Here is a 26,297-nt window from a genome sequence, read left to right as displayed (position 1 = left end):
ATTGTGCAAAAATTATATTAGTACCTGAAATAAATAATTATTAATGTGAATATTAATGAAGTAGCTAAATAAGTGTTAAGTGATGTGTCAGTTTTATGTTTATTGTTAGATATGCTAAAATAAAGTTTAATGTATTTAATTTTATATTCTTAACATTAAACAGATCCCCAAAGAAGAAGACGTAAGGTAACGTCGAAACGCGTCGGGAATAACAAATATACCCGGTTTTAATTTATGGCCACAAATGCTCATTTTAGTAAAATTCTATTGTTACAAAGCTCATTTTCGCTAAGATATACCTTAATTTTTTCGTCTACGACCCTTTTAAAAATCTTTTATATAAAAGTGGGCGTGGTCTTTAACCGACCTCGTCCATTTTTTTTAGAAATATTTCCTGCTATAGGGAAAATTCGTGTATCCAATTTTATTACGATCCGTTAATTTTTCTGCGACTTATGGCTCCCGAAACAGAAAATTGCTTAGGCATAAAAGGGGCGGTGCCACGCCCATTTTTTTAAATTTGAAGTTTTTCCTATTTATTGTTATAAATCCACTTGGGAAATGAAATACCATTGATATGAAGCTCTTTTTTGCAAATATATAGCTTATTATATTCGTCCACGACCCTTTTAAAAATCTTTTATATAAAAGTGGGCGTGGTCCTTAACCGATTTCGTTAATTTTTCTTCAAAGCATTGCTTACAGTAAAGGCAACCTCTCTGCCGAATTTTGTTACGATAGGTTTAACGATTTTTGATTTATGATTAATAATATTTGTAAAATTGATTTTATCACAAGTGGGCGATGCCACGCCCATTAAAAAAAAATGTTTGCAAATTTTTATTAAGAGTCTCAATATCAGTCCACACGTCAAATTTCAACATTTTAGGTGTATTATTTACTAAATAATCAGGTTTTTTGTGTGTTATATCTATAAAAAGTGGGCGTGGTTATCATCCGATTTCGTTCATTTTCAATACCAATCTATTCTGGGTCCAGACAAGCTCGTGTACCAAATTTGGGGAATATATCTCATTATTTAGTCAAGTTATCGTGTTAACGGACAGACCGCCGGACGGACGGACATGACTCAATAAATTTTTTTTTCGATACTGATGATTTTGATATATGGAAGTCTATATCTATCTCGATTGCTTTATACCTGTACAACCAACCGGTATCCAATCAAAGTTATAATACCCTGTGTTCGAGCGGGGATAAATGAAGCCGGAATTCCTCATGAATTCCGGAAACGGGGAACCTATGGGGAGCCGGTTCTTGAAACTCGCGATAATGAAAAACTTACCAGCTGTGCCTAGCTGTCCAACAATAAGCAGATAAATTAAATATACAAAGATGTAAAGTATATATATATATATGATAGCCTGTCGCACAGGCCTTTATTAAAAATATAAAAGGATGAAATAAAAATGTATTGGCAAACACTCACCTGGTGGATCGCTGATAAAAGAATAAGGGCGAGTCTATAGCTGTTCGTCCCTTTTATGGGCTCTAAGGAACTGATGCCATTTAACGGATCCGTATGATGGAACAAAGTCCAAGAAAGGAAAAAAAACGCATCGAGTACTTGCAGCGAGTCTTCTACCAACGACCCCTCCAGGTGACGTTTGTAGTTGATAATGCAGACTTTAACACCCTGTGTAAAGGTGCAGCTGGGTATAAAAATAACAGTATGAACATAACAAATAACCGATTAAGTTACTTAGTCACCGGATTATAAACCAGCTTTTTTTCGCAATTTACAACAAACTTAAGCCAGCCAGCATGTTTTTATTTTGCAATGGAAGAAAAATTTACAATATTGAATTAGTTTATAATTGAATCGATATTTATGGACATACATATGTATCTGAATGTATTGCTAATCAATTTTTACATTCTCTCTGAATTAATTTTACCACTATTTGTATTTGCAGTGTTCTACTTTTCCCGCCTGTGAACAATTTTCGCCGTTTTCTCATCCATCAAACATGTGAACAATTTCGTCAACAATACGATCTCTTCACTTTTTCAGTGGGGCAAGGTCCATTTCGTCGCACAGTTGTCTGTTTTCGGAATCAATTATTAGATCCGAATAAATTCGCAGATACCGCGGCAGCAGCGAATTTCGAGTCGTAAGTATATTAATATAATATATATATATATATATATATATACATACATACATACATATACAGAACGTACATAATTGCCTTTAATCACTAACCAAAGTCGCCTTATCTGATTTGTTTTTATTCCTTTTTGCTAATATAGACGAAAAAAGTCGCCGGCGAAAACATGGCGAAGTGAACGAAAATCGGAAGGTGCCACCAACGATTTAGCAACAACGACTTTGTCAACTCTAAGACAGCACAGAAGTACACTTAGTAAAATGGGTGTGGAAAAGAACGGAAGTGAACCTCGCGGTAAGTTTGCCATTTTTAAGATTTATTATTATTATTATCTTAAGATTTATACTGTAACGAATTTAGTGAAATTCCTCTTATTTGCAACCTTCTGCTAACATTCGTATCGCTAAACTGTTGAATAAAATAACAGCAGTCAATAAAACAGAATGGCCTTTATTAGACTACTTTCAAAATACTTCACAATAACACTTATACTACGCAACCAATAGCGTGCTTAAATCAAACTGATCGCTCATGCCTCAGCTTGTGCTGCTTTTATACTCTTCGGCTTCCTCGTTCGCATACTTCTAGGCGTTTCTCCTTCTAGAAGTACTAGTTGGCCGAAGATTGCATACTTTTGTGAGTATCTCAGAAATATGCATGTGTATGTGTGAGAAATACCTTGCTGATGATTGCATACTTTTGTGAGTATCTCTCCGCTGCTGTATGTACATATGTGTAGACATAATGATTGATTTGTTTATGTAGATACTAGTGACTGCTTAATATCGGCTTAGAGATGATATTATCCCTTAGTGTTGCTAATATTCGTCACAATACTTACGCATTTATTATATGATTTTGTTAGTGATACCTTCGATTATAGTGTTATCGATTTTGGATATAATATAACAAAACTTATTTTAAATCTTTGAGTATTCATATCGTAATCTGAACACACCTAATCGTCAAAATTTATTCCACTTGCAAAATCGTACGTTTTTTTTAGCTCAGAGTTAATGCTGTATTTGTTGTGGTTGTAGCGATATAGACACTTCCCGCAGATGTTTAATGTTGCCATGTTTCCGAGATGGTCGGGCTAGTACCATAATAGTGCTTGTTACCGGAACGTGCCGGATATATATCCGGCATAGCACGAACATTGATAACCAAACCTTTCCCCAGCGGGTTAGGGGGTTCGAATATACCCGCGGTAGGTATACCTGTCGTAAGAGGCGACTAAAATACCACATTCAAGGGGTTTGTGTAACGCAGCCCTTTCAGGTTGCCAGCGCAATACATAGCTTCTCCAAACCCAATTGTCAACCTCACCTATCCGTGGCGAATCCTGTCCCATTAACAGCCGAGGCTTTGGCGACCCCGAACTCCTCATGGATCTAGGTGGTTGTTGTTGTTGCAGCGATAAGGTTGCTCCCCGATGGCTTTGGGGAGTATTATCGATGTAATGGTCCTTTGCGGAATACAGATCCGGTACGCTCCGGTACCGCAGCACCAATAAGGTGCTAGCCCGACCATCTCGGGAACGATTTATCTGGCCACATTAAACCTTCAGGCCATCCCCTCCCTCCCCACCCCCACGTTCCATGAGAAGCTTGGCGTCGCCAGAGCCTCGTCTGTTAGTGAAACAGGATTCGCCGCGGATAGGTGAGGTTGACAATTGGGTTTGGAGAAGCTATATATTGCGCTGGCAACCTGAAGGGTTGCGCTACACATCCCCTTGAATCTGGTATTTTAGTCGCCTCTTACGACAGGCATACCTACCGCGGGAATATTCTGACCCCCTAACCTGCTGGGGTGGTCATAACAAATCGTTCCCGAGATAGTCGGGCTTGGTACCTGAACGTACCGGATCTGCATCCGGCAAAGGACCATCAACTCGATAACACTCCCCAAGGCCTTCGGGGAGTGTCCTTATCGCTACAACAACAAAAACAACATAACCAAACCTTTTAATCGGCTTTTACGACAGGCATAGCTGCCTGCCTGATTTAAAAAATAACTTAGAAATTTATGAGTTCAACCCCTCATGTCAAGTTAACGCTGAGTTAAAAGGATAACTTGCCGTTCCGCATATTTGCTTAAGATATTTAATTAATGAAATAAGCGAAATCGAAGTCGTTTCAAATTCATGGAAGCAACTTATTCAGAACGGGAAAGTACTAGAGAACTACATTTTTCGGAAAACTTTGATCCCTCTACCCAAAAGCCATTTTGTCGTAGTTGTATTAGCAGTGCTTTACCCCATCCCTCTTACGAAGGAAACTGGCTGTTTCAACAGGGGCGGTGTTAGAGGCGTAGGTTCCACATAACATAGTTGGTGTCATGTGGGGTCACATCGTTGATTCTGGACAAGTAAGAGCTTAACCTGTTACAGTATCCAGAGCGAAGTTGGGCCAAGGTGACTCGTGTTCCCGTTGGTAGTGTGTTTTCTTCTTCTGCAAGGGTAGCATATTGCATATTAATATCGGCGCTCACCGGGCGCGTCCTGGCAAAAGCGTTTACCGATTCTATGAGGATTTGGCTTAGGGCCTGCTTATGATTGTTTGGATCAAACGGCTGTGTTGGCAGGTGCCGGATCTGGTCATAGTGCTTATGGAGATGTTCCCTTACCCCCCGTGGAGGCGGTGTTAGATCAAGCAGTTGTTTGCTAGGATGTTTGTGACAATTTAGCAAAAACTACCTGTTCAGCATTTGTGCTCTTTAATGTTGAGCTCTTTGGCCTCACTATGTAGGTGGTGTTCGGTGGTCATAAGGAGACATCCGGTGGAAGTTCTGATTGCAACATTTTGACAGGCCTGTAGCCTTTTCCAGTATGTGTTTTTAAGACCAGGCGACCAAACTGGAGGCGCGTGCGGCCAGCCAATTGCCAAGAGTCATCCCAACTTTTTTCGACACCGTCCATGACTCCAAGCCTGGATAGGATGCTTACTTAGTCGAAAATATCCGTAGTTGGCAAGAGTAATTTTCCGCAGTATTTTTAAGCTGAATTTGTAGTCGCCTTTACCTTCCCATAGGGACAAAGTATTTCTATATGTTTGTATGTTTAATGATGTGTTCAGTTTTACTTAAGATTTTTTTAAGGATCAGTTGTTCGATTTTAGGTGAAACCTGTTGAAATAAATAAAAACATTACGAAATTGCCTGCCGATGATAACATGGCGGTTTTCGAAATGGTACCATCGCAATATGCCAGCAAATGTTTCCTTCTTTTCAGTTTGTCGCAGTAAACCAAAGATAATAATTGAATAACACGGAATTATTTATTGAATAACAATTATTATTTACCGGTGTTGAACTCATTAATTCATAAAAAAATACGAAGTATTACTTTAATAACAAGAGTCACTTTTAAAGTCATCCCGAAAAAAAATGGATATTTGTGCTAAATGGTGTATTGGTAACTATTTTAAACTCAGTTTTTTACACACATAACGTTATAAATTATTTAATCGTGTGTTAATTTTTGGATATACATAAGTAAAGTTTCATAAGTTATAGATGGTTTATCTATTTACAACACTCTAACTGCAAAATAATTTTTTAGATATCGCGTAATTAGCAAAAGGTAAATTTTTTCTGTTTTTCGAAGTGAGCCGATATTGGTTTTCGAATTTAAACCGTTTATATATTTATTTATTATACTCAGTTGAGCAGAGCTCACAGAGTATATTAAGTTTGATTGGATAACGGTTGGTTGTACATATATAAAGGAATCGAGATAGATATAGACTTCCATATATCAAAATAATCAGGATCGAAAAAAAATTTGATTGAGCCATGTCCGTCCGTCCGTCCGTTAACACGATAACTTGAGTAAATTTTGAGGTATCTTGATGAAATTTGGTATGTAGGTTCCTGAGCACTCATCTCAGATCGCTATTTAAAATGAACGATATCGGACTATAACCACGCCCACTTTTTCGATATCGAAAATTTCGAAAAACCGAAAAAGTGCGATAATTCATTACCAAAGACAGATGAAGCGACGAAACTTGGTAGATGAGTTGAATTTATGACGCAGAATAGAAAATTAGTAAAATCTTGGACAATGGGCGTGGCACCGAACACTTTTAAAAGAAGGTAATTTAAAACTTTTGCAAGCTGTAATTTGTCAGTCGTTGAAGATATCATGATGAAATTTGGCAGGGACGTTACTCCTATTACTATATGTACGCCTAATAAAAATTAGCAAAATCGGAGAAGGACCACGCCCACTTTTAAAAAAAAATTATTTTTAAAGTAAAATTTTAACAAAAAATTGAATATCTTTACAGTATATAAGTAAATTATGTCAACATTCAACTCCAGTAATGATATGGTGCAACAAAATACAAAAATAAAAGAAAATTTCAAAATGGGCGTGGCTCCGCTCTTTTTCATTTAATTTGTCTAGGATACTTTTAACGCCATAAGTCGAACAAAAATTAACCAATCCTTTTGAAATTTGGTAGGGGCATAGATTTTATGATGTTAACTGTTTTCTGTGAAAACGGGCGAAATCGGTTGATGCCACGCCCAGTTTTTATACACAGTCGTTCGTCTGTCCTTCCGCATGGCCGTTAACACGATAACTTGAGCAAAAATCGACATATCTTTAATGAACTTAGTTCACGTATTTACTTGAATTCACTTTATCTTGGTATGAAAAATGAACGAAATCCGACAATGACCACGCCCACTTTTTCGATATCGAAAATTACGAAAAATGAAAAAAATGCCATAATTCTATACCAAATGCGAAAAAAGGGATGAAACATGGTGAGGTAATTGAATTGGTTTATTGACGCGAAATATAACTTTAGAAAAAACTTTATAAAATGGTTGTGACACCTACCATATTAAGTAGAAGAAAATGAAAAAGTTCTGCAGGGCGAAATAAAAACCCTTAAAATCTTGGCAGGTATTACATATATAAATAAATTAGCGGTATCCAACAGATGATGTTCAAGCTCACCCTGGTCCACATTTTGGTCGATATCTGGAAAACGCCTTCACATATACAACTACCACCACTCCCTTTTAAAACTCTTATTAATACCTTTAATTTGATACCCATGTCGTACAAGCACATTCTAGAGTCACCCCTGGTCCACCTTTATGGCAATATCTCGAAACGGCGTCCACCTGTGGAACTAAGCATCACTCCCTTTTAAAATACTCATTAACACCTTTCTTTTGATACCCATGTTGTACACACAAATTCTAGGGTCACCCCTGGTCCACCTTTATGGCGATATCTCGAAACGGCGTCCGCCTATGGAACTAAGGATTACTCCCTTTTAAAATACTCATTAACACCTTTCTTTTGATACCCATGTTGTACAAACAAATTCTAGGGTCACCCCTGGTCCACCTTTATGGCGATATCTCGAAACGGCGTCCACCTATGGAACTAAGCATCACTCCCTTTTAAAATACTCATTAACACCTTTCTTTTGATACCCATGTTGTACAAACAAATTCTAGGGTCACCCCTGGTCCACCTTTATGGCGATATCTCGAAACGGCGTCCGCCTATGGAACTAAGGATTACTCCCTTTTAAAATACTCATTAACATCTTTCGTTTGATACCCATATTGTACAAACGCATTCTAGGGTCACACCTGGTCCACCCTTATGGCAATATCTCGAAACGGCGTCCACCTGTGGAACTAAGCATCACTCCCTTTTAAAATACTCATTAACACCTTTCTTTTGATACCCATATTGTACAAACAAATTCTAGGGTCACCCCTGGTCCACCTTTGTGGCAATATCTCGAAACGGCGTCCACCTATGGAACTAAGGATTACTCCCTTTTAAAATACTCGATTAACATCTTTCGTTTGATACCCATATTGTACAAACGCATTCTAGGGTCACACCTGGTCCACCTTTATGGCAATATCTCGAAACGGCGTCCACCTATGGAACTAAGGATTACTCCCTTTTAAAATACTCATTAACATCTTTCGTTTGATACCCATATTGTACAAAGGCATTCTAGGGTCACACCTGGTCCACCTTTATGGCAATATCTCGAAACGGCGTCCACCTATGGAACTAAGGATTACTCCCTTTTAAAATACTCATTAACATCTTTCGTTTGATACCCATATTGTACAAACGCATTCTAGGGTCACACCTGGTCCACCTTTATGGCAATATCTCGAAACGGCGTCCACCTATGGAACTAAGGATTACTGCCTTTTAAAATACTCATTAACACCTTTCTTTTGATACCCATATTGTAAAAAAAAAATTCTAGCGTCACCCCTGGTCCACCTCTATGGCGATATATCGAAACGGCGTCCACCTATGGAACTAAGGATTACTCCATTTTAAAATACTCATTAACACCTTTCATTTGATACCCATATCGTACAAACGCATTCTAGAGTCACCCCTGGTCCACCTTTATGGCGATATCTCGAAAAGGCGACCACCTATACAACTACCACCACTCCCTTTTAAAACCCTCATTAATACCTTTAATTTGATACCCATATCGTACAAACAAATTCTAGAGTCACACCTGGTCCACCTTTATGGCGATACCTTGAAACGGCGGGAACTAAGCATCACTCCCTTTTAAAATACTCATTAACACCTTTCTTTTGATACCCATGTTGTACAAACAAATTCTAGGGTCACCCCTGGTCCACCTTTATGGCGATATCTCGAAACGGCGTCCGCCTATGGAACTAAGGATTACTCCCTTTTAAAATACTCATTAATATCTTTCGTTTGATACCCATATTGTACAAACGCATTCTAGGGTCACACCTGGTCCACCTTTATGGCGATATCTTGAAACGGCGTCCACCTATGGAACTAAGCATCACTCCCTTTTAAAATACTCATTAACACCTTTCTTTTGATACCCATGTTGTACAAACAAATTCTAGGGTCACCCCTGGTCCACCTTTATGGCGATATCTCGAAACGGCGTCCGCCTATGGAACTAAGGATTACTCCCTTTTAAAATACTCATTAACATCTTTCGTTTGATACCCATATTGTACAAACGCATTCTAGGGTCACCCCTGGTCCACCTTTATGGCGATATCTTGAAACGGCGTCCACCTATGGAACTAAGCATCACTCCCCTTTAAAATACTCATTAACACCTTTCTTTTGATACCCATGTTGTACAAACAAATTCTAGGGTCACCCCTGGTCCACCTTTATGGCGATATCTCGAAACGGCGTCCGCCTATGGAACTAAGGATTACTCCCTTTTAAAATACTCATTAACATCTTTCGTTTGATACCCATATTGTACAAACGCCTTCTAGGGTCACACCTGGTCCACCTTTATGGCAATATCTCGAAACGGCGTCCACCTGTGGAACTAAGCATCACTCCCTTTTAAAATACTCATTAACACCTTTCTTTTGATACCCATATTGTACAAACAAATTCTAGGGTCACCCCTGGTCCACCTTTGTGGCAATATCTCGAAACGGCGTCCACCTATGGAACTAAGGATTACTCCCTTTTAAAATACTCATTAAAATCTTTCGTTTGATACCCATATTGTACAAACGCATTCTAGGGTCACACCTGGTCCACCTTTATGGCAATATCTCGAAACGGCGTCCACCTATGGAACTAAGGATTACTCCCTTTTAAAATACTCATTAACATCTTTCGTTTGATACCCATATTGTACAAACGCATTCTAGGGCCACACCTGGTCCACCTTTATGGCAATATCTCGAAACGGCGTCCACCTATGGAACTAAGGATTACTCCCTTTTAAAATACTCATTAACACCTTTCTTTTGATACCCATACTGTAAAAAAAAAATTCTAGGGTCACCCCTGGTCCACCTCTATGGCGATATCTCGAAACGGTGTCCACCTATGGAACTAAGGATTACTCCATTTTAAAATACTCATTAACATCTTTCGTTTGATACCCATATTGTACAAACGCATTCTAGGGTCACACCTGGTCCACCTTTATGGCAATATCTCGAAACGGCGTCCACCTATGGAACTAAGGATTACTCCCTTTTAAAATACTCATTAACACCTTTCTTTTGATACCCATATTGTACAAACAAATTCTAGGGTCACCCCTGGTCCACCTTTGTGGCAATATCTCGAAACGGCGTCCACCTATGGAACTAAGGATTACTCCCTTTTAAAATACTCATTAAAATCTTTCGTTTGAGACCCATATTGTACAAACGCATTCCAGGGTCACACCTGGTCCACCTTTATGGCAATATCTCGAAACGGCGTCCACCTATGGAACTAAGGATTACTCCCTTTTAAAATACTCATTAACATCTTTCGTTTGATACTCATATCGTACAAACGCATTCTAGAGTCACCCCTGGTCCACCTCTATGGCGATATCTCGAAACGGCGTCCACCTATGGAACTAAGGATTACTCCATTTTAAAATACTCATTAACACCTTTCATTTGATACCCATATCGTACAAACGCATTCTAGAGTCACCCCTGGTCCACCTTTATGGCGATATCTCGAAAAGGCGACCACCTATACAACTACCACCACTCCCTTTTAAAACCCTCATTAATACCTTTAATTTGATACCCATATCGTACAAACGCATTCTAGGGTCACCCCTGGTCCACCTTTATGGCGATATCTTGAAACGGCGTCCACCTATGGAACTAAGGATTACTCCATTTTAAAATACTCATTAACACCTTTCATTTGATACCCATATCGTACAAACGCATTCTAGAGTCACCCCTGGTCCACCTTTATGGCGATATCTCGAAAAGGCGACCACCTATACAACTACCACCACTCCCTTTTAAAACCCTCATTAATACCTTTAATTTGATACCCATATCGTACAAACGCATTCTAGGGTCACCCCTGGTCCACCTCTATGGCGATATCTCGAAACGGCGTCCACCTATGGAACTAAGGATTACTCCATTTTAAAATACTCATTAACACCTTTCATTTGATACCCATATCGTACAAACGCATTCTAGAGTCACCCCTGGTCCACCTTTATGGCGATATCTCGAAAAGGCGACCACCTATACAACTACCACCACTCCCTTTTAAAACCCTCATTAATACCTTTAATTTGATACCCATATCGTACAAACAAATTCTAGGGTCACACTTGGTCCACCTTTATGGCGATATCTTGAAACGGCGTCCACCTGTGGAACTAAGCATCACTCCCTTTTAAAATACTCATTAACACCTTTCTTTTGATACCCATGTTGTACAAACAAATTCTAGGGTCACCCCTGGTCCACCTTTATGGCGATATGTCGAAACGGCGTCCGCCTATGGAACTAAGGATTACTCCCTTTTAAAATACACATTAACATCTTTCGTTTGATACCCATATTGTACAAACGCATTCTAGGGTCACACCTGGTCCACCTTTATGGCGATATCTTGAAACGGCGTCCACCTATGGAACTAAGCATCACTCCCTTTTAAAATACTCATTAACACCTTTCTTTTGATACCCATGTTGTACAAACAAATTCTAGGGTCACCCCTGGTCCACCTTTATGGCGATATCTCGAAACGGCGTCCGCCTATGGAACTAAGGATTACTCCATTTTAAAATACTCATTAACACCTTTCATTTGATACCCATATCGTACAAACGCATTCTAGAGTCACCCCTGGTCCACCTTTATGGCGATATCTCGAAAAGGCGACCACCTATACAACTACCACCACTCCCTTTTAAAACCCTCATTAATACCTTTAATTTGATACCCATATCGTACAAACGCATTCTAGGGTCACCCCTGGTCCACCTTTATGGCGATATCTTGAAACGGCGTCCACCTATGGAACTAAGCATCACTCCCTTTTAAAATACTCATTAACACCTTTCTTTTGATACCCATGTTGTACAAACAAATTCTAGGGTCACCCCTGGTCCACCTTTATGGCGATATCTCGAAACGGCGTCCGCCTATGGAACTATGGATTACTCCCTTTTAAAATACTCATTAACATCTTTCGTTTGATACCCATATTGTACAAACGCATTCTAGGGTCACACCTGGTCCACCTTTATGGCAATATCTCGAAACGGCGTCCACCTGTGGATCTAAGCATCATTACCTTTTAAAATACTCATTAACACCTTTCTTTTGATACCCATATTGTACAAACAAATTCTAGGGTCACCCCTGGTCCACCTTTGTGGCAATATCTCGAAACGGCGTCCACCTATGGAACTAAGGATTACTCCCTTTTAAAATACTCATTAACATCTTTCGTTTGATACCCATATTGTACAAACGCATTCTAGGGTCACACCTGGTCCACCTTTATGGCAATATCTCGAAACGGCGTCCACCTATGGAACTAAGGATTACTCCCTTTTAAAATACTCATTAACACCTTTCTTTTGATACCCATATTGTACAAACAAATTCTAGGGTCACCCCTGGTACACCTTTGTGGCAATATCTCGAAACGGCGTCCACCTATGGAACTAAGGATTACTCCCTTTTAAAATACTCATTAAAATCTTTCGTTTGATACCCATATTGTACAAACGCATTCTAGGGTCACACCTGGTCCACCTTTATGGCAATATCTCGAAACGGCGTCCACCTATGGAACTAAGGATTACTCCCTTTTAAAATACTCATTAACATCTTTCGTTTGATACCCATATTGTACAAACGCATTCTAGGGTCACACCTGGTCCACCTTTATGGCAATATCTCGAAACGGCGTCCACCTATGGAACTAAGGATTACTCCCTTTTAAAATACTCATTAACACCTTTCTTTTGATACCCATATTGTAAAAAAAAAATTCTAGGGTCACCCCTGGTCCACCTCTATGGCGATATCTCGAAACGGTGTCCACCTATGGAACTAAGGATTACTCCATTTTAAAATACTCATTAACACCTTTCATTTGATACCCATATCGTACAAACGCATTCTAGAGTCACCCCTGGTCCACCTTTATGGCGATATCTCGAAAAGGCGACCACCTATACAACTACCACCACTCCCTTTTAAAACCCTCATTAATACCTTTAATTTGATACCCATATCGTACAAACAAATTCTAGGGTCACACCTGGTCCACCTTTATGGCGATATCTTGAAACGGCGTCCACCTGTGGAACTAAGCATCACTCCCTTTTAAAATACTCATTAACACCTTTCATTTGATACCCATATCGTACAAACGCATTCTAGAGTCAACCTTGATCCACCTTTATGGCTATATCCCTAAATGGCGTCCACCTATAGAACTATGGCCCACTCCCTCATAAAATACTCTTTAACACCTTTCATTTGATACCCATATTGTACAAACAAATTCTAGAGTCAACCTTGATCCACCTTTATGGCGATATCCCTAAATGGCGTCCACCTATAGAACTATGGCCCACTCCCTCATATAATACTCTTTAATGCCTTTCATTTGATACACATGTCATACAAACACATTCCAGGGTTTCCCTCGGTTCATTTTCCTACATGGTTATTTTCCCTTATGTTGTCACCATAGCTCTCAACTGAGTATGTAATGCTCGGTTACACCCGAACTTAACCTTCCTTACTTGTTTTTTTTTTATACTCAGTTGAGCAGAGCTCACAGAGTATATTAAGTTTGATTGCATAACGGTTGGTTGTACAGGTATAAAGGAATCGAGATAGATATAGACTTCCATATACCAAAATCATCAGGATCGACAAAAAATTTTATGGAGCCATGTCCGTCCGTCCGTTAGCACGATAACCTGAGTAAATTTTGAGGTATTTTGATGAAATTTGGTATTTAGGTTCCTGAGTACTCATCTCAGATCGCTATTTAAAATGAACGATATCGGACTATAACCACGCCCACTTTTTCGATATCGAAAAACCGAAAAAGTGCAATAATTCATTACCAAAGACAGATAAAGCGATGAAATTTGGTAGGTGAGTTGAACTTATGACGCAGAATTTAAAATTAGTAAAATTTTGGACAAAGGGCGTGGCACCGCCCACTTTTAAAAGAAGGTAATTTAAAACTTTTGCAAGCTGTAATTTGGCAGTCGTTGAAGTATTATGATGCAATTTGGCAGGAACGTTACTCCTATTACTATATATACGCTTAATAAAAATTAGCAAAATCGGAGAAGGACCACGCCCACTTTTAAAAAAATTTTTTTTTAATGTAAAATTTTAACAAAAAATTTAATATCTTTACAGTATATAAGTAAATTATGTCAACATTCAACTCCAGTAATGATATGGTGCAACAAAATACAAAAATAAAAGAAAATTTCAAAATGGGCGTGGCTCCGCCCTTTTTCATTTAATTTGTCTAGGATACTTTTAATGCCATAAGTCGAACAAAAATTTACCAATCCTTGTGAAATTTCGTAGGGGCTTAGGTTCTGGGACGATAACTTATTTCTGTGAAAAAGGGCGAAATCGGTTGAAGCCACGCCCAGTTTTTATACACAGTCGACCGTCTGTCCTTCCGCTCGGCCGTTAACACGATAACTTGAGCAAAAATCGATATATCTTTAATAAACTCAGTTCACGTACTTATCTGAACTCACTTTGTATTGGTATAAAAAATGGCCGAAATCCGACAATGATCACGCCCAATTTTTCGATATCGAAAACTATCAAAAACGAAAAAAATGCCATAATTCTATCCCAAATACGAAAAAAGGGATGAAACATGGTATTTGGATTGGTTTATTGACGCAAAATATAACTTTAGAAAAAAACTTTGTAAAATGGGTGTGACACCTACCATATTAAGTAGAATGAAATGAAAAAGTTCTGCAGGGCGAAATAAAAAACCCTTGAAATCTTGGCAGGAATAATGTTCGTGGTATTATATATATAAATAAATTAGCGGTATCCAACAGATGATATTCTGGGTCACCCTGGTCCACATTTTGGTCGATATCTGGAAAACGCCTTCACATATACAACTACCACCCACTCCCTTTTAAAAGCCTCATTAATACATTTAATTTGATACCGATATCGTACAAACACATTCTAGAGTCACCCCTGGTCCACCTTTATGGCGATATCTCGAAAAGGCGTCCACCTATAGAACTAAGGCCCACTCCCTTTTAAAATGCTCATTAACCCCTTTCATTTGATACCCATATCGTACAAACAAATTCTAGGGTCACCCCTGGTCCACCTTTGGAACTAAGGATCACTCCCTTTTAAAACACTCATTATCACCTTTCATTTGATACCCATATCGTACAAACAAATTCTAGAGTCACCCTTGGTCCACCTTTATGCCGATATCTCGAAAAGGCGACCACCTATACAACTACCACCACTCCCTTTTAAAACCCTCATTAATACCTTTAATTTCATACCCATATCGTACAAACACATTCTAGAGTCACCCCTGGTCCACCTTTATGGCGATATCTCGAAAAGGCGTCCACCTATAGAACTAAGCCCCACGCTCCCTTTTAAAACCCTCATCAATACCTTTAATTTGATACCCATATCGTACAAACACATTCTAGAGTCACCCCTGGTCCACCTTCATGGCGATATCTCGAAAAAGCGTCCACCTATAGAACTAAACCCCCACGCCCTTGGGAAATACTCATTAACACCTTTCGTTTGATACCCATATTGTACAAACGCATTCTAGGGTCACCCCTGGTCCACCTTTATGGCGATATCTCGAAACGGCGTCCACCTATAGAACTATGGCCCACTCCCTCATAAAATACCCTTTAATACCTTTCATTTGATAGACATGTCATACAAACACATTCCAGGGTTACCCTCGGTTCATTTTCCTACATGGTTATTTTCCCTTATGTTGTCACCAAAGCTCTCAACTGAGTACGTAATGTTCGGTTACACCCGAACTTAACCTTCCTTACTTGTTTTAAAGATTATGTTGAGAGGGTTTCGGAAAAAAACATTTTTTTTTGATCCTTCGAAATACAGTCGAAAAGGCTTATTCGTTGTAACTTGGTTATTTGACGTCCGATTTTTAAAATTGATATGTCATTATTTGGGCCTTGAGAAGCTTCACATTTCCGTTTAATGTCCTTTTAAGCTATGAAGTTGTTTTCAAATGATTAGGTCGGCTAACAAGTTCTACATTTCGAAATTTTATTTTTTTTGTTAACGCGTTCAGCAAATTGAAAAAGTAAAAATGTGGTCGTGGTCCGCTCTTTTCCCTTATTTGAAGGGCTGAATTCATTTTTGGAGAAAAAAAAAAAATAAAATTTCGAAATATAGAACTTCGAGCATCGTAAGCCGATATCTATTTTTTGGAGGCTAACTTCGAAAAACGGAGATAGTACTTTGTTTACTTAAGCCTCAATCTCTACAAAAAAGTGGGTTTTGTCCAATACCCAGAAAAAAAGTTGATTTTGTCGCATAGTGTTATTATTACAAATACGAAACAACAGGTTTGACTCACTTATTTACTTTGACTTCCTCTATTCATGATATTTGGCATATCTTTATTAACTTTTCAATGCAAACCATAATAATAAATTTTCCTCCAAAAATATCATGAGTTTCAGGTCTAAGTATAATAAGAATCAGGTAAAATAACAGTTGCAATAAATATTGAAAGTGCTATAACTTTTTTGTTTATTATTTTAGTAATATGGTTTCAAAGCAACATTTTCTTGAATTTTTAAGTACTTTTGATTGGTACGGAAAAAAAGGATACTTTAGGGGGGTACAACTTTTTTAGCTGACCTAATTATGTGAAAACGACTTCATAGCTTAAAAGGACATTAAACGGAAATGTGAAGCTTCTCAAGGCCCAAATAATGACATATCAATTTTAAAAATCGGACGTCAAATAACCAAGTTACATCGAATAAACGTTTTCGGTTGTATTTCGAAGGATAAAAAAAATTTTTTTTTCCCGAAACCCTCTCAACATACTCTTTAAATTTAGGGGCAGACATTAACAACTTTTTTTTGTATGGGGACGAACTCAGTCTAGTGTACACCTCTGCGTTCTTTTCTCGCTTGAATTGTATAATTTTTTTTTCAGCTCAATCGCCACTTTTTGAGGCTGGTAGAGGACTACGATCTGTTGAAAAAGAAATAGTTTATACATTTATATTTGAAATACTACAGAGTTAAAAATGTATTTGGGAGGGTTGAATTTCGAAAGCCAATATATACGGTTTGGTGGCTAACATCGAAAAGGAAGAAAAAACTTATTTGCTAATGGATTGGCTCCATAGAGTTGTGTTATTGAATAACTATATCGTTGCAATTTTGCCAGAAGCGTGAACGTTATTTTGACTTTCTTAAATTTATTTATGTATTTAATTTTATTTGAAGTCGACATTAACACATTCGGATTCAGCATCAAAATGCATGTGTCGCACAACCAAATCCGCCTTTTTAGTGTGGTTGTTCGACATCTAAGATATCTGTGAACACGCTGAATCTGATTCCGCTATCACAACTGTGCATTCGACCCCAAGCTAAACGCTTCACAAGGCAGTCGGTTCTATGTACCGGAGCGACTCGGGATTTTTCCCGACCAAGGACTGTCATTTCAGTGTGACCCCATCTAATTTGTTTCGTCCCACACCCCAAGCTAAAAAAATCGTAAGTTGATTCAGGTTTTTTTTTTTGCGGTTAGGGCCACACAGGACTAAAAACACCAAAATGCATGGAGATACATTCGTCGTATTACCAGACCAGCCAAAATTTTTTTTGTGGCTATGTGATTAATTGTTTTTAATCTGAATAGGAAAACAATTTATACATTTATATTTAAAATACCGTACATCAAAAGTATATATTAGAGACGGTCAATTTATAACTTCGAAAGCCAATATCTATGGTTTGGGGCTAACTTCGAAAAACAGGAAACAACTTATTTGCTCATGAATACATCTCTTACAAAAATTGGATAGGTCTAGCGGAGTTGTGTACAGTGTTATTGACTAATTATATCGTCACTTTTTGGGCAGAAGCATGAATGTTCCTTGTTTTATTTAAACGTTTTTATTTAGCTTGACTTGACAGGCCGGCCGCATGGCCGACTGCACGGCCGTTGTGAACGAATTTTGTAATTGAAATTTAAGTAACTTCCCGATAAGCTACAAGCCTGAAACTTGGAATATAGTTCAGAACCCGATAACAATGCAATAATAAGAAAAAAGCTCCGATAGATGACGCATGGATCGAAATATTGCAAAAAATCGTATTTGTGGTCCGATTTGGTTCATATTTGGAACACATAATACATGAATAGAAAGCGAGCTATGAAAAAAATCGCCGCTAGGTGTCGCGAGGATCGAGATATTAAAAAAAATCGTATTTGTGGTCCGATTTGGCTCATATTTGGAACAAATATTACATATAGTCCGGTAAAAGTGACATCAAAATATTTTGGAGTTTGAGGAGGGACAAGCATACGTGGCGCTAAGTAATGTCTGATCAACGCGCTAGATTAATGAGGAGTGTGAGGAATAGTACCTACCTCATTTTTTTCTAGCTTTTAGTATCATTATTACTTCATGTAAGTATTGTTTTTAATAAAAGCGTTTAACTTAAAAATTTTTGTTTAAATTATTTTATTTCCGTTATATAAAGTGGTTTCAAGTTTGTCGGCAAATTTCAGGAAAAATTTGGGAAATTGTGCAATCGATTTTTTAGCTCTCGTGGAGCTAGAGTCTTGAAACATTTTGCAGAACCCGATGAAAATGCTCTATGAGTGAAGAAAAACTTCACTTGCTAGCACAGGGATCGTGATTTAAAAAAGTTCCAAATTAGGAAATTTCGCGGTCGAGTTTTAGGTAACTTTCCGAAACCCTAGAGAGCTGAAACTTTCTATTAGCCACATTCTAATGCAGTGGTTTCGATACAATTTGTTTCTAGATTGGACTGAGAACGAGATATTTAGAAAATTCATTCAGAGTATGTGGAGTCTTGCGATCGACTTTTTCTCATTGAGCTAAAAACTTTAAACCTTACACTTCGCTCAGGGCGCTGTGGCCATGCAACAAAAATAGGAAAAATTTTACGCTAGGTAGGCACGGGTCGAGATAGTTGATTTAATTTGATTGATTGATTGACTGATTTATTTCAAGGAAATTCGTACGAGATTTTGAATCTTGAGATCGATCGTTTAGCTAGGGACTTGACAATTTAAACGTGTTTCAGACATAAAAGAAAAAGTGCCATTTTTGCGGTTATGTCTAGATGTGAAAAATATATGGATTTATCGAAAACAGTAAACTATATACATACACTTCTGGACAAAATAATAGGTGTACATAGCTTTGGTTCTCTATCATTACAAGATTTTGCAAATGAAAACAAATTTTGTGTGGTAATATTAATAACTTTAGTAACTTATACTAAATATATGAAAATGATTACAATTCATCCATTTACAAGGAAACTGTATATTAATAAAAAAAATTCGTTGGCCAAAATAATAGGTGTATGGAACTTTTCTTAGAAATCAAAGAACACCATTGAATTATAATTCCTTACTCCACTGTTTTCTTAATCACCGGTATCTCCTCCACGTTTAGTATAACTTTGCCTATTCTATTGGGCATGGCTTAAAATAATTTTTGGCATGTTTCCAATGGAGTGCTATCCTATTCCAATCCTTCGTCTTCTGCCAAAATAACTCGCTTGTTGTGAAATGAAAAGGACGCCAATCTTCTACTAAAGTCACTTCAGAAGTTCTCAATCGGGTTGAGGTCAGGGTATTGACGTGGCCATTGCATACATGCGACGTTTCCATTCCTGAACCACTCAGATACCAACCGAAAAAATGTTTGGTATCGTTATCTTGGTGATAACTAAATCTGAGTGGGGTGTTTTCCTCCGCATATGGCAGCTTAACAATGACATTTTTCATATAGTTAGCTGGGTTTAACATAAGCGTATGCATTCCAATAACATCGCCACAATCAACCAAGATGTTGCGTTTGTAAATACGAAGGAACTTCAGATTTGGCAATTGAGAAGTTTATTTCGCCTTGCCTATTCACATACAAAATTTCGCGAATCACTGTTATATACATTCTCCCTATACAACCAACAAAATTACTTGCGAAAAATGTTAGAAAATTACCAACGAGTGGGAAAAATAATTTCACTTGCAAAGTGTGCCAACACCCTTACCCAAAGCAAATGTCAAATTGTTCTTCTTGTGCTTTTCTTGCAACAAAATTTGGGAGTTGGCTACTTTTCCTTATCAGATGGCGCCAATATTCTCCACAAAAATACATGCAAACTACTCATAATGCAGAAGATTGAGTAAAACGCATCTATAGAAAAGCTACCGGACTGTATTGTAACGAATTTACTGCAATTCCCCTTATTTGCAATCCTCTGCTAACGTTCGAATCACTAAACTGTTGAATAAATAACTCCAATATTGAATAATGCAAAAATGGCCTTTTCTAAAGTACAATAACACTTATAACTCGCAACTAATAGCTTGCTTAATTAAACCAAACTGACTGATAGCTTAAATGAAACTGATTTCTCGCCTCTACTGTTGTCGCCTTTTTACACTGTCTGATTTCCTCGTTGCATATTTCTAGGCTTTTCTAATTCCAGAACTTACTAGTTAGTTATAAATTTCTCAGCTACAACTACAGATGTATAATTTTTATAGCTTCTCTCATACCCCATGCGCTTGTATGTGTGAGCGACACTTCTACAATTATAATTGCATACCTTTAGGAGCATTTCAGATAAGATATCTGCATGTGTTTGTGCATCTCTTCTCCGCTGCGTGTACGTACATATGTGTAGACATAATGATTTATTCGTTTATGTAGATACTTGATTGATTTATGGATGTGCATACAGTCACTGCTTAGCATCGGCTTAGAGATGGCAGTACCCGTTAGTGTTGCTAATATTCGTAACACTGCCCTCCACCTAAGTCTGATCGTCCCGATCAGAAAAATCTCTCGATCTAAACGCCGTTAGCATCTCCAAATGTACCACTCTTCTATTTCGTGGTTTCTCAATGGTTTGAATGCGGTACATGGTATCACTGATCTTCTTCACAACTTTGTACGCGCCTTCCCAACTGCACCGAAATTTGGATAGAACACCTTTCCGCCGGTGAGGGATCGTTCCCTCGCACTCTGTTCTTTGGCCCATGAAGAATTACTTCGCAGAGCTTGATCTTGACGGATTGACTTTGCATCATCAGTATCGTCTTGACGTTTCACAACAGTAGTGCGCGCTGGCTTGAAACTACCCTCGCATTCTTTCTGGGAAATTCGTTGCTTCGTTTTTGTTCGTCCATTAGGTTTTGTCAATGCCAGTGCTTTTCTCGCAGGTACCTTTGGTTTTGATTTATTTGGCCCATTCGATCCATCAACCTTTGCCTTTGACTTTCGTGGCCTTTGTCGAGTCTTCTCCACCAGTACTCGATTACTACTGAACCCTTTTTCCAAACTGAAGTTAAGTGGCACATCCTGGTTCTCATAACGCATCACTCTTCTCTGCATATCGATCTTGATGTCATGGTCAACCAAGAAGTCCACTCCCAATATGACTTCATCAACGATCTCCACCACAACGAATTTTTGCAGAACCATGACCTCTCCAATTAATACCTCACATACCACTTCTCCTTGGACTTGGTTATACTCGCCAGTGACCGTACGCAACCTTGCTCCAGGTAACGGTTTTACTCTCCTGTTGACCAAGTCAGATCGGATTAAGGAATGAGATGCGCCCGTATTACAGTCACTACACGCTCCTTGCCATCCAGCTTTCCTTCGACGGCAAGACTGCTCGATTTTCTTCCAATTTGCGACACAGATATCACAGGACAGTCAATAGCTGGGGCAAGTTTTCGTTTCTTACATCTGACACGCTCTTGTTCATCTCCTCCAGCTTTGCGTTTACGGCCACCCACATTGTTGGAACTACTAGGATCAAGATCGCAATGACGTACAATCTGACCGGGCTTCCCGCATTTGAAGCATTTGATAACTCTTCCACTCCGATTTTGCGATCCTTTCAGCACCTCCAATATTGCGTCTACCCACTCTGGCCTTTCTACTTCCACACGGCGTGCTTTGAAAACTGGCTTACACAGAAGCGACGCTGTTTCCTGAATCAGAGCTTGTGACACCGTTTCTGCGAATGTTGGCTTTGGGTTTGCGTATGTGGCTCGCTTCGTTTTGACGTCCCATATGCCATTTATAAAGCTCTGAATTTTTACCCTTTCGGTGTATTCCACTGGTGCGTCCGCATTTGCAAGATGAGCCAATCTTTCAATATCTGAAGCAAACTCCTGCAATGTCTCATTTGCTTTTTGGTAGCGGTTTTGCAACTCAATTTGGAATATCTGTTTTCTATGCTCGCTTCCATAACGTCGTTCTACAGCAACCATCAATGCTTCATAGTTGTTCCGCTCTCCTTCGGAATTCGTCTGTAGGATTTCGGCTGCTGGCCCCTTCAATGCCACGAACGATGCAGCAACTTTATCTTCTGCATTCCAGTTGTTCACTGCTGCGGTCTTCTCAAACTGTAGCTTGAAGACCTGGAAAGGAACAGAACCGTCAAGGGATGGTGTTTTTACCTTTGGATTGCTTGCTGAAACAGCTGGACGATTTAATTGCAACTGCTCCATACGACCCTTCAAATCATCGACTTCTGCCTGAAATTGAGCGATTTTTGCATCCTGCGCTTCCAGTTTTGATGATACACTTGCTTCCTGTTCTGACAGTTGCGAAGATATGCGTGTCTCTTGTTCTTTCAGTTGTGTTTCCATCTTTGATGTTATACGTGTCTCCTGTGATTCCAGTTGGGATGCTATACTTGTCTTTTGTTCTTCCAGTTGAGATGCCGGTTGAGATGTTATATCTGTCTTTTGCGATTCCAGTTGAGATGCCATATATGTCTTCTGTTCTGCCAGTTGAGATGACACTGTCGTTGTTTGAGCAGATATTGCAGCTAAATCATGTTCAAGTCCGTGCTCGTAACTGTCTGCGGTGTTTCTTCCATTTTTGTTGTTTCCTCGCCATCAAGATGAAAGTCATACTCTTCCACGTCAATTCCTTCTAATTCCATTGCCTGTCGTAGTCGTTCCTGAAGTTCTAGTTTAATACCGGTTGTATTCAATCTACGGCTCTCCAACTCCTTCTTCAGTTGCTGGATCTTCAATTCACTTAACTTTGGCATGTCCAAGTTGTATTCGAAGTCTTCGGAATTTATTCAACAATTCCTCTTCTGACACCAATTGTAACGAATTTACTGCAATTCCCCTTAATTGCAATCCTCTGCTAACGTTCGAATCACTAAACTGTTGAATAAATCACTCCAATATTGAATAATGAAAAAATGACTTATTAAAGTACAATAACACTTATAACTCGCAACTAATAGCTTGCTTAATTAAACCAAACTGACTGATAGCTTAAATGAAACTGATTTCTCCCTCTACTGTTGTCGCCTTTTTATACTGTCTGATTTCCTCGTTCAATATTTCTAGGCTTTTCTAATTCCAGAACTTACTAGTTAGTTATAAATTTCTCAGCTACAACTACAGATGTATAATTTTTATAGCTTCTCTCATACCCCATGCGCTTGTATGTGTGGGCGACACTTCCACAATTATAATTTCATACCTTTAGGAGCATTTCAGATAAGATATCTGCATGTGTTTGTGCATCTCTTCTCCGCTGCTTGTACGTACATATGTGTAGACATAATGATTTATTCGTTTATCTAGATACATTGTTGATTTATGGATGTGCATACAGTCACTGCTTAGCATCGGCTTAGAGATGGCAGTACCCGTTAGTGTTGCTAATATTAGTAACAGTATGTAATATTTGTTACAAATATGAGCCAAATCGGACATCATACGTCGCTTTCTATTCATGTATGTATTGTGTGTTCCAAATATGAGCCAAATCGGGCCACAAATACGATTTTTATGAATATCTCGATCCCTGCACCACTTAGCGGCGATTTTTTCCATAGGTCGATTTCTATTATTGTATGTACTATGTGTTCCAAATATGAAAAAAATCGGACCATAACTACGATTTTTTGAAATATTTCGATCCATGCGCCACCTATCGGAGTTTTTTTCTTATTGCATTGTCATTGGGTTCTGAACTATATTCGAAGTTTCAAGCTTGTAGCTTATCGGGAAGTTACTTAAATTTGAATTACAAAATTCGTTCACAACGGCCGTGCGGCCGGCCGGCCTGTCAAGTCAAGCTAAATAAAACCGTTTAAAAACAAATCACCCTAACGACACACACGCAAATCTTACGAAAACATTTACCAAAATTTACATACATATGTAAATACAAAAGTGCCATGCGCTTTGATGAACTCTATAGCTGTAGCGTATTTAGTTTGCGCTGCATAGTTAAATTCAAGGTCGCCATGTTTAGTTTTGTGGGTTTTATTTTTTTGTTCGTTTATACCTTCACTTCTCATTTGACTTATGTACATTCATACACATACATATTTTAACTCCCTTTTTACACACTTACTCTGAGTTGCGTCCAAAATTTTGTACGTGATGTTGTTGCATTTTAGGTCAAGGTCGCGCAACAGTTAGTCAAGCCAATTTCCGTCACTCCCTCCCATCAGAAATGCTTTGGAGTTGAATCAAAATTTAAATTTCATTATTTTGTTTACTAAATTGCTTTATTAATAAAAATATCAGTCTAGTCTAGACAAAAGCAAGCTCAATTCTCCAAATCAGCTAATATTGTCAGTAGCGTTAGGCATTTTGTTGTCCATGTTTTCTCACATTTTTCCATAACAAATTTATGAAATGTACTATGTTTAGATGAGGATACTTCATGAAGTCTCGTTAATAAATATGAAGATTGCTGCAAAAACATATCAACAATCGCACGCAGTGCTCATTGCGTTCGCAAGGCCGTCACAGAAGTAAAAGTGAATCAAAAAATTTTCTGTGTAAATTTAGATCAACAACTTTAATTTGTATTCAAAAAGTATTTCTTTATTATTACATTTTTGCAAATGTATGTATTGTAACGATTTTTGGGAAATTCCGCTTATTCCAAACCTTCTGCTGACGTTCAAATCGCTAAACTGTTGAATAAATAACTCCAAGATTCAATAATGCAAAATGGTCATTATTAGACTACTTTGAGGTGCTTCACAATAACACTTAAACTTCACAACCAATAGCGTGCTTAAATCAAAAATGATTAGTCATGCCTCAGCTTGAGCTGCTTTTATACTCTCGGTTTCCTCGTTCACCCATTTCTCCTTAGGTCTAGTAATTTCGCGAACTTGATGCTTGGTTACCAGCCATATTTGTAGTTTGTAGCCATATGCATGTGTATATGTGAGTACTACTTCGGGTGATGATTACATGTGTTTGTGAGTATCTCTCCGTTGCTTTGTATGTATGTATGTATGTGTAAATGATGATTGATTTGTTTACGTACATACGAGTGGCTGCTTAGTATCAACTTAATGATGCTAATATTCGTCACAGTATTTATTTGCATAGACTCATTCACATGCTTTTATATGCTAAGGTGCACCTAGTTTTGCTAGTTTGTCCTACAAAGCAAGCTATCTGGTAGTGGCAGAACATATTTTGTTTTTTGTTTTTATAAAACCACTGCATTTGCTTTTTTTATCGGCATGCCAAGTTATTGATTTTGCAACAGTGAATGAGCTAAACACCGATTTCAGTTTCGAAAACGCCTTATTTCAGCAAACGTTTAAAGATGAAATGTATTAGAATTTGTATTCAAAAATGTCCTGTCGCAGAATAAAATCTTTACATTTGCAACTGACATAGAGATACCACGCTATTAACAGATCAAAACAATTCACAATTGGGGTTTTCACAACAGCTCGTTATAAACTTAGCTGCTTAAAAATTATGTATCTCAAATCTGGTTCTTTTTTGCGTAAACTGTGTAAAAAAGCTGACAACTAGTGGTGACTTCCCGTGAATCGATTTTATTGCCGTTTTTGTCTGATATTGAATTATGGAAAGGCACTCCAGGGCCCCTGAATATTAGAACAAAAAAATAAAATAAAATAAAGGATACAATTTTTTTCGATAAAAACTTTGAGAAATGGAAAAATGCCTTAATTCATTAACAAATACCGATTAAACAGTTGCTAGTGAATTGATTCTATGAATAAAATAATGAAATGCCGAGCGCGTTTTACCTCCGAGTAGAT

General features: G+C 38.2%; 2 protein-coding genes across 3 annotated transcripts in view; both read left to right on the top strand.

Moving 5' to 3' along the window:
• LOC137253349 (ribosomal silencing factor RsfS-like protein, 312) overlaps positions 1-26,297 on the top strand; it is a 196,636-nt gene that overhangs the window by 109,040 nt on the left and 61,299 nt on the right. The gene's annotated exons all lie outside the window — the stretch shown is intronic.
• The window catches only part of LOC137253347 (putative uncharacterized protein DDB_G0285119), a 52,481-nt gene continuing 28,183 nt past the window's right edge, over positions 2,000-26,297 (top strand). For both annotated transcript variants that reach the window (XM_067790099.1, XM_067790098.1), the window contains exons 1-2: positions 2,000-2,135; positions 2,275-2,426. In XM_067790099.1, the coding sequence (XP_067646200.1) occupies positions 2,393-2,426 (34 nt within the window). In that variant the 5' untranslated portion in view covers positions 2,000-2,135; positions 2,275-2,392. The remainder of the gene's footprint in view (positions 2,136-2,274; positions 2,427-26,297) is intronic.

This window comes from Eurosta solidaginis, chromosome 5, assembly GCF_040869045.1.
Source record: "Eurosta solidaginis isolate ZX-2024a chromosome 5, ASM4086904v1, whole genome shotgun sequence".
In the NCBI taxonomy this organism is placed as follows: Eukaryota; Metazoa; Arthropoda; class Insecta; order Diptera; family Tephritidae; genus Eurosta; species Eurosta solidaginis.
Note: the sequence above shows the minus strand (reverse complement) of the source record. Positions and strands in the feature narration are given on the sequence as shown.